A 9,595-nucleotide genomic window follows, 5' to 3' on the forward strand; every position below is an offset into this window, starting at 1 on the left:
GAAAGTTCTGAAAGTCAGCTTTCCATATCCGTTAAGAGCGCTCCATTTGAACTTCTATAACTCTAGAAAAGCTCTTCCGAATGTAGGGAGGTTAGATTTGGAGAGCATCTGCAGTGCTTTCTCTGTCTCTGAATCAGACTTATGCTCCAACTCCTCAATTTCAGCCAGAAAATACATAAAAGTGTACAAAAATACAAAAACTCATAGTAGAATCCAAAAATGTGAATTTAACACTAAAACCTATAAAAACTCAATAAAAATTGAATAAAACATACTAAAAACTATATGAAATTGATGCAAAAAAGCGTATAAAATATCAGCTCATCATACTGCGACCTATTGTTGTGTCGATGGAGTTATGGCGGTCAGAAATAATGCCGACGCCATCAATGGTAACAACATATCTTCGCAGATTAGTTAGGAAAAACTCCCACGCGTCTGTCGTCTCACCCTCAACTATCGCAAATGCAATAGGCACAATGTTTTGGTTCCCATCTTGTGCCACCGCAACTAAAAATGAATCTTTATATTTTTTATATAGGTGTGTGCCATCAACCTGCACCAATGGCTTGCAATGTCTAAATGCTACAATACACGGATAGAAGCTCCAAAAAATGCGATAGAAAACTCTTACACTTTGAACCTCCTTACTCTTACGATAAACGGAGAGTATTTTATTTGAACACGAGACTTTGGCATCTTTGCAGTCATTGCTTTCAACCATACTGGTAGAGTCTGGTAAGAAACATCCCAATCACTAAAAATTTTTGCAACAAATTTTTGTTTTGCCAACCAAATCTTGTGGTAACTTACAGTGTTGTTGAACTTGGATTGAACTTTTGCAATAATAGACTTCACCTTTATCAACGAGTTTGCTTCAACCAACGGCTTAATAGCATCTGTAATTGTGTCTGAGTCCAACTTGGCATGATTTTGTGAAATCGTCCCCGTGGTGCACATGTGTTTACCATTGTATCTCCTGATCTCCCAACAATCTTTCTTTCGAATCAAGCTAGCCCGGATAAGCCAATCGTACCATGCACCATATTCCTTGCATTTTGCATAGAATATTTGTGGCTCAGACTCATACACAGTGTAATCAACTTGATACGAAAATAAAAGGATAAATAAGACAAGAATTGAAATTGAATAAAAAAGATACATTGAAATTGAAATAGAAACAAAAATGATAGACTGAAATTGATTACAAAGAAAATCACTTTACTTCTACCCAATTTTTTGACGCAACAAGAAAGGGACTCTTCAACCTAATTTGTTAACGCCATAGTTTGGAATTGATTCGAAGGGACTCCTCAACCTTCTACTCAATTCCCCAATGTAACAAGAGAGGGACTCCTCAACCTCAATTGTCCATACAATGGTTTCATCACGAAACCAAAAAGGGGTTTTGAAACCTCTAAAAATTCTATACTACGACTACAATAGCTAAGGAGGTATTTATAACCTCTTATTATGTTAAAACAAAGAAAACCCTAAAGCTCATACACATAAGACCCAATCTAGTAATTAAATAAATAAAATCAGAATACATTAAATTAAAACATTCTAAAAATGTAAACTAATATCTTCTAAATAATACTTGAACTCTTCATATCTCGAACATTTGAAGCACGTATCATTCTCCTCCTCTTCAAAAAGATTCGTCCTCGAATCTTGTAGGTAGAAAAATAGTATATGAAAAGCACAATCATTATAAGGAAGATAATTTCTTTTTTTTCTTTTTTTGTATGTATTTCTTTTTTTCTCCTTTTTTTTGCATTGTAAATTTTTTTATTTTTTTTAAACAATAAAATCAATAATAATGAAATGCAAACGAAAAAAAATACAAGAACTTAAAGAAAGACACAACAGACACTGGACACTTTTTTTTTAATGATAAAAGAAGAACAAATATAGATTAATAAGAATTAATCTAATACATGAGCTCTGATACCAAATAATAAAGAAATAATAGGATAAATAAGACAAGAATTGAAATTGAATAAAAAAAGAAATTATAATTGAAATAGAAACAAAAAAGATAGATTGAAATTGAGTACAAAGAGAATCACTCTACTTTTTACCCAATTTCTTGATGCAACAAGAAAGGGACTCTTCAACCTAACTTGTCAACGCCATAGTTTGGGAATTGAATCGAAGGGACTCCTCAACCTTCTACTCAATTTCCCGATGCAACAACAGAGAGACTCTTCAACCTCGATTGTCCACACCATGGTTTCATCACGAAACCAAGAAAGGGGTTTTGAAACCTCTAAAAATTCTATACTACGACTACAATAGCTAAGGAGATATTTATAACCTCTTATTAGGTTAAAACAAAGAAAACCCTAAAACTCATACACATAAGGCCCAATCTAGTAATTAAATAAACAAAATCCAAATACATTAAATTAAAACATTCTAAAAATGTAAACTAATATCTTCTAAATAATACTTGAACTCTTCATATCTCGAACATTTGAAGCACGTATCACAACTTCTCTAGAGATAGTGTAGCTTTTGATTGTAGATATCACAGACTCTCTAGAACCAAATTCTATTATGATACTAAACTCACCATCTTTCGCTGCAACATTGCCTTCACCTACGACACGTAAACTAATATCTTCTAAATAATACTTGAACTCTTCATATCTCGAACATTTGAAGCACGTATCACAACTTCTCTAGAGATAGTGTAGCTTTTGATTGTAGATATCACAGACTCTCTAGAACCAAATTCTATTATGACACTAAACTCACAATCTTTCGCTGCAACATTGCCTTCACCTACGACACGTGAACCACCGTTAGTCGGTCAAGGCAAATAAAAAATTATAATGGTAACTTTAATTAATAACAATAGCATATCCATATTCGCATACTCAGAAAATTACGGGGCATGCATGGCTGCGAGATCCAGAGTTTGCATAAAAGATGAAATACCAAAGGGGTGCTGGTTTACAATCGCATTTGTTTCATTTTGCTCCGCCGGATTGTCTGCCAGGTCTCCGTCATCATTTTCGTTATCGACTTCGTAGTTCACTTTGAATTCCTATTCACTGTCGTTATTATCTTTTTCCCAATCTATATCCCCGAGCTCATCAACATTGACCTCCTTGCCAACTGTGTCTAACCCCGTATGCTGTTCAAACTCAACATACAGCTCTATCAACGGCACGTGAAATTGGGTTTGTTGATAAATATAGAACATCTACTGCATACATGCGTCGTTAGTGATGAACATTATTTGAAACTATATAAGCCCACCAAATACTTGTACATGATTCTTATATAAAATGCAATATAATTTTGTATGTTCTTACAAAGACCATTTTGCAACTTTACAAAACTCATGGTGCACAGAATAGTAAATGAAAATGGACATTCACAAACAAAAGTCACCCATTCGTGTGTGTTTGATATATTCTCACCGTTATAATACACTCGTAAATTTGCAATACCTTCCATAACCTCAACTTTTACCTAACCCGATTTTGTTGACACAACTAATTGCAAAAAAAAAAAAAAAACTCACAAATATGAAATATATGAAAGAAAGAGGAATGTGAGTAGAAGTGAGGTACAAGTCTGTATGAATTGAGTTTCGTATTTATAGGCAAGACTTTCGGCTAAAATATTTTTTCCATACAAAATACAAGCTGTGTTTTGCAGTTTTTGATAAAAATTTTCTACACATTTAAAATTTTCCAATCCTAGGTTACTAGCTCACACTGGACAACCCTCAATTATAGGTTACACACTCACACGGTCACACACACCACACCCACACACACATTATATATGTCCTCTTCTTTCTGTCAAGTTTGCACTAAATGAGACTCGAACCTAAGATCTTAGTGAAAAAGAAAAATATATGCCACTTGAGCTAAGGCTCATTCATTGGCTTATACACGTCTATTTAGTTGAGTTACATCATAAGTATTTTTATATGAAAAAAATAAGCCGAGATATAAAGATAATTTTATAAACTTGTATTTTTTTAATCGAATCAACTCAAAATTTAATAGTTGGATATTTTTGTCAACCAAAATTAATCTTTTATAAATAAAAAGTTAATTTTGTTTTTGTGTAAATAATTTTATCAACGTTTTAAATATTCATCGGTTGAATCGATAGTTTTTCTAAAAAAATAAAAATAAAAATAAAAATAAACCATATTAATTTGAAGACAAAAAAACCCATATTAATTAAATCTTTATTTTTTATTAAAATCGATTGGACAAAAACAATAAAAGAAAAAAGAAAACACAATGGACACGGAATATATAAATATAAAAATAAATAAAAAATATTGCCTGACAGCGATTCTCTTTCTTCCTTGTTTTCCAACTCCCACCATTCTATTGTGTTGTTCTGTGCTGTCTGTGTTTCTTTCTCTCTCCATTTTTTGTATTCTCTTTCCTTCTCTCTGTGTTGCTGTTTCTCCATTGTTTGTTATCCTTTCTACATTGTTTGTTATCCTCTCTTATCTTTTGGACTCTGTATTTTCCCTTTCTTCGTTCCTTTATTCCTGCCTCCAACAATAACTAACTATGCATTGTCGTCATCATCACCATTGTCCCGTGTTCACACACAGTTAGGGTTTCTCTTTGCTTGTTTCGTGTTTTCTTTTTTTCCATTGTTATAATAGTTTGCTGGAGGAGTTGAATCTCCGGCAGCCATGGCCACCAACTTGCCGATGACGCCTGAGCTGGAGCAGATCCACGGTGAGATCCGCGACCACTTTCGAGCCCTCTCGTATGCTTCTTCCTCTCTAATCTTTTCACCTCGTCACTTTCCCTTTCTAATTATGTATTATATACTATATATATACGCTGTGCTTTGATTGCGTGTTTCTTCTCTCTGTACTTCATTTATTTATTTACTTTTGTTGAGCTAACAAAGGAAAACGAAAGGAAATGTAAAGAGAAAATGTAAATGTTTATTGTGCCTGTGTTTGGGATGTGATTAATGTTGCTGGTAGAATAGGTCTTTAGGTTTTGTAATGATTGTTGAAATTGGGGTGATTGCTGGTTGAAATTTAACTATAATTGAATTTGAGTCGTGAGAAGTGTGATCAATGTTGTTGTTGTTGTTGTTTGGGGCCTTCATGTTTAGTGATGCTTGAGAAAGGGGTTTTAAAGAACAATGTTGCCTTCTTTGGCTATAAAAGGAATAAGGATAGTGCTTGATCGGAGGGTAGTAGTTACAGTGGAAAACTGGAAATGCATGATCATGGTGGTAGCGAAGTGTTTGTATATAGAATCAAACAAATTGTAAAGTGTATCTAGCTTGGCTGTTATTTTTAAGCGGTTTAATTATTCTGTCAGTCTGTATACCTTTTTTTTTTCAATTGGATTCATATATCATATAAGATTTTGTAACTAAGTCTCTACCGTAACAAAAATGTTGGAATTAACAGAATATTCTGTTAAACTATACAGAATATTCAGTTAAGTGTTAGGAATATTCATTTTGTTTAACAGAATATTCTTGTTAATTCCAACGTTTTTGTTACGGTAGAGACTTAATTACAAAATCTGATATGGTATAGGGACTCAATCAAAAAGAAAAAAATATAGAGACCTAATTGAAAATTCAATGAAACTATAGAGATCGACAAAATAATTAAACCTTTTTAAGCTGTAATCACACAATGTCCTACTTTTCTGCTTCCTGGGTCGGAAATATTCGAACGTGAAGTTTGCCCCCTTTCTTGACTGAAGCATCCTTTCTTTTTAGTTTGAATAAGTATATTTTAACAAAAATGCTATTTGTACACTAAAATCAGCCACTAAAACCAGTCACCAATGTATTTGTGTATAAATACATGTGTGGTTTAATTTATTTTCAATGTGTATTTGTATTCCAACATGTATTTTATACTGGTGGCTAATTTTTGTGTACATGTAGCATTACTTATATTTTAAATACCATCTCTTAATGTTCAAACTTCAAAATGCACTGTTTCCACTTTAATCTCAGTAGTCCTCTGTCCATTCATCATCTTGAAGTTTGAACTTAGGAATATTTTTGCTTGTATATTGATGTATTATTTTCACTTTCGGCAGTTACAAAGAATTGCTTGATGTCATGATGTGTAGTTTTAGAATGAAACAAATCCTTGTTGAATTTTGCTTTTTTAACTAACCCACACCCCCCTTCCCCCACCAACAAAAAACAACATATGAAGGCCTTGTTTGTACATTATTCAGAAGTTCCCTTTGGAATTTTAGAGATAGTGAGAATATATCGTTTAGAGGCAACCTATGATTTTGATTTTGGAAAAAAGATTGGGAACCAACTTTTTTCAGACAACAGTTCTCTTTTCATCTCATTACTTTGTACTTTTCTGGCTGATTGTTGGTTATAAACAAGTTCCCTAGAAAAACCGTTTTATTTATTCTATTTTTTACTTTTTGTGTTCAGAGTGATTTATAATTACTTTTATTCTCTTTAAAATGTGGATAGTGTCTATGACTTTGTCCCCCTTTTTTCATTCAATGATCGGCTGAAACCAGTTGAAGGGTATTATGTTATCATTCCTTTATTTATATTTTATGGGTGATATATGGTTTACTTGTAGTTCTCTTCTACTTTTGTCTCGTAACAATGTATCCTTAGCTGGTGCCACATTCATAGTTATAACTAATACCAGGAGAAGGAAAAGAAATAAGGCATAGATCTCATCCTTTTAGCATTCTCTAATGTGTCTATTTGTTTATATTTAATAAATTTACTTTCATCCAGAAATGGCTTCCAGAGGCTGGATAAAATTAAAGATTCCCATAGACAAAGTAGTCAACTGGAAGATCTCACGCAGAAGATGAGGGAATGCAAAAGGTAAGCATGTACATTTATGTGGTAGTCATCTTAGCATTGGTACCTCTTGGTGGTAGCAGTGACTCACTCAGTGAGATCCCACAAATACAAAACTTAATCTGAAGGAAAAAAGACCAATTTATACAAAATATCCACTTTCATGATTTCATGCTATTTTGACATATTTGAAAATTTTTCTTTCCCATATGCCACTGCCAAAAAGTGAAAATTCATGCTATTTTGACATTTGAAAATTTCCTTTTGAATGCTTTCCACTCATTGTTAAAATATGAAACATTATGTTCTGGTTTCAGGTTGATAAAGGAGTTTGATCGTGAAATTAAAGATGGGGAGGGAAGAAATTCCCAAGAAGTGAACAAGCAACTCAATGACGAAAAGCAATCGATGGTCAATGCCAATAACCTTTTTCTTTTCCTTGCTTATGTTGCAAATATAGTATCCATATCCTCAGTTTGGAAAGGGATGCAAAATCCTCCATGTATCCTGAATAAGTAAAAACAGCATATCATGCTTTCAACAGTAACAGCTTTATGAATAATTTGCATGGCATGCCAATTACTTTCTTAGCATTGTCATTATATCAAATAAGTGATCTCCATTTGTTCCTCAAAAGCTTTTGATTTTGTACATTGCATCTTCATGCATTCAAGCAGTCAATTCATGTTCTGACATATATTTTTCCTTGCAGATCAAGGAGCTAAACTCATATGTGGCACTTAGAAAAACGTAAGCATATCTTCATATTTCTATTTATCTAGTCTGAATAATTTTAAGATACAATTGGGCACTCTAAAGGTTATTGATTCGATAAAATCAGATGGCTAATATCAATTTTCCCAGTGGGCACACTGATCTTTCAATACCGTGATATATGTTTACTGTTGGTGTTAGTAGAACCAATAAAGCAAAGTTTTAGTTCCTTTTATAACTTTTCCCTCCCAAATAAAAGGTTTAGTCCTTTGAGTTATGAAAGGTGGATTTTTTACTGTCACTTTTATGTTTAACAGGTACATGAACACCATTGGCAATAAGAAAATTGAGCTTTTTGATATGGGAGCAGGAGCAGGTGAACCTACAGCTGAAGAAAATGTTAAATTAGCTTCAGGTAAAATGTTTAGTGGAAGTTGTAATTGAACTACGATGCCATACAAGTTGAAATTGATTTTGCACATGTAGTTCTGTTTTAACTGGCCTCTATCCTGAATCCATACTCCATAGATTGTCTTTATTTGTTTGCGAATTGTTGCAAGTCATACTTTTGGTTTTCATCTTTGTTGATGCATCCTCTTTGTAATTGTGGCCTGGGGCATTCTTGTAATGTGTGCTATGTATAGGGAATAACAGAATTATCTCACCAAAATACGCACTTGCTTTGTCCTATAGAAATGTCAAATCAAGAACTTATCAAGGAGGGGATGAAGCAGATGGATGAAACTGATCAGGCCATTGAAAGATCTAAGCAGGTGAATTACTTCAGACTTTTGACTACATTGCCCCAGCAGCTTTGTTTTTAACCCTTCAAAATATGTAGGTTGTACAACAAACCCTTGAAGTAGGCACTCAAACTGCTACCACCTTGAAGGGTCAAGTAAGTCTGATTTACTTCTAGCATGTTTTAAGAATGGAGTCTAAACTATCACATTTTAACCTTTTTGTTTTTAAATACTGCAGACTGAGCAAATGGGTCGCATTGTCAATGAGCTTGACTCTATTCAGTTCTCAATTAAGAAGGCATCCCAACTTGTTAAGGAGATTGGTAGAAAGGTCACTTTGTTTTTTGTTTCTTACATGCATTAACTTCTTTGCTTCAATAGTATCCCGTAACTAAACTATCTTTCCCCAATTATCAGGTAGCTACAGACAAGTGCATTATGCTTTTCCTATTCCTAATCGTCTGTGGTGTAATCGCTATTATTGTGGTGAAGGTACTATAATCACGTGTTAAAAATTACTAAACCAAGATGCTCCAACAATTTATTTTAAAGAAGCATTTGTAGTGCTGCACTAAACTGTTTTTGCCGTGCTCTGCAGATTGTGAATCCCAACAACAAAGATATTAGGGATATTCCGGGATTGGCTCCTCCAGCTCAGACCAGGAGACTCTTGTATGTAAGGAACAGAGAACATTTTGATTGATTCCAACATTATTTGAAGAAAGAGTTTTCTCCATCCTATTCCTACCAACTTGATTCTTGTACCTGTCACTAGGAGAGTATTGCTCTTGAGGGGGCATTCATTTTGGTCTCTGTAATTTGAAATTTTTAGAATTTCTTGCATATCCTGTTTGTGGTTCTGTACTTGTATGTAAATCACAGAAGAACAACTTTGTGCCATGTTTCTTTTTTTAACATTGGGAAATCATACGGGATAGGAAAGAAACAATACTCTACTAGTCTACTGTCATATATGTCATATGTGGTGTGTACATGTCTCATTCAAAGGAGTATTATGTTATGAATATTTCTGTAATCTACCCATTCATCCTCAACATTTTCTGTAGGATCTGTTTGTAAATTACATGTATTCTATGTTATGCTTGCGCTTGCAGATGCAGTTGTCCCTTTTCTTTCTTTGTTAATATTCCTTCCTTTTGTCTTACTATACGATACTCTACTTTTAGCATGTATTAAAAGCTGTTTTGTGGGTGCGGATGCCGTGAAAAATTGATGTTTATGAGAATTAACTTACAAAAAAAGGGATCATTTTACTGTATAAATCTAATCTAACGAAAAGAATTTGCTGCAAGATA

General features: G+C 33.6%; 2 protein-coding genes across 3 annotated transcripts; one reads left to right on the top strand and one right to left on the bottom strand.

Annotated features, from left to right (window-relative positions):
* Nucleotides 1-316: 316 nt before the first annotated feature.
* On the bottom strand, nucleotides 317-3,214 carry LOC130934511 (uncharacterized). The gene is made up of 5 exons (XM_057864074.1): nucleotides 3,064-3,214; nucleotides 2,456-2,605; nucleotides 814-1,103; nucleotides 658-735; nucleotides 317-556 (listed from the first exon to the last, which is right to left on the bottom strand). The coding sequence occupies exons 1-5, from the start codon at nucleotides 3,212-3,214 to the stop codon at nucleotides 317-319; spliced, it is 909 nt and encodes a 302-aa protein (XP_057720057.1).
* Nucleotides 3,215-4,339: 1,125 nt separating this feature from the next.
* LOC130947510 (novel plant SNARE 13) lies at nucleotides 4,340-9,393 on the top strand. Of its 2 annotated transcripts, none has more exons than XM_057876238.1 (10): nucleotides 4,340-4,761; nucleotides 6,754-6,846; nucleotides 7,140-7,233; nucleotides 7,535-7,572; nucleotides 7,854-7,951; nucleotides 8,230-8,309; nucleotides 8,378-8,434; nucleotides 8,518-8,610; nucleotides 8,697-8,771; nucleotides 8,878-9,393. In XM_057876238.1, exons 1-10 carry the CDS (start codon nucleotides 4,685-4,687, stop codon nucleotides 8,980-8,982), a joined length of 810 nt encoding a protein of 269 aa, XP_057732221.1. In that variant the 5' UTR covers nucleotides 4,340-4,684; the 3' UTR covers nucleotides 8,983-9,393. The 2 variants fall into 2 exon arrangements, with proteins under 2 accessions (XP_057732221.1, XP_057732287.1); XM_057876304.1 differs by having other exon boundaries at nucleotides 4,340-4,730.
* The last annotated feature ends 202 nt before the right edge of the window (nucleotides 9,394-9,595 follow it).

Source organism: Arachis stenosperma, chromosome 1 (assembly GCF_014773155.1).
Source record: "Arachis stenosperma cultivar V10309 chromosome 1, arast.V10309.gnm1.PFL2, whole genome shotgun sequence".
Lineage (NCBI taxonomy): Eukaryota > Viridiplantae > Streptophyta > Magnoliopsida > Fabales > Fabaceae > Arachis > Arachis stenosperma.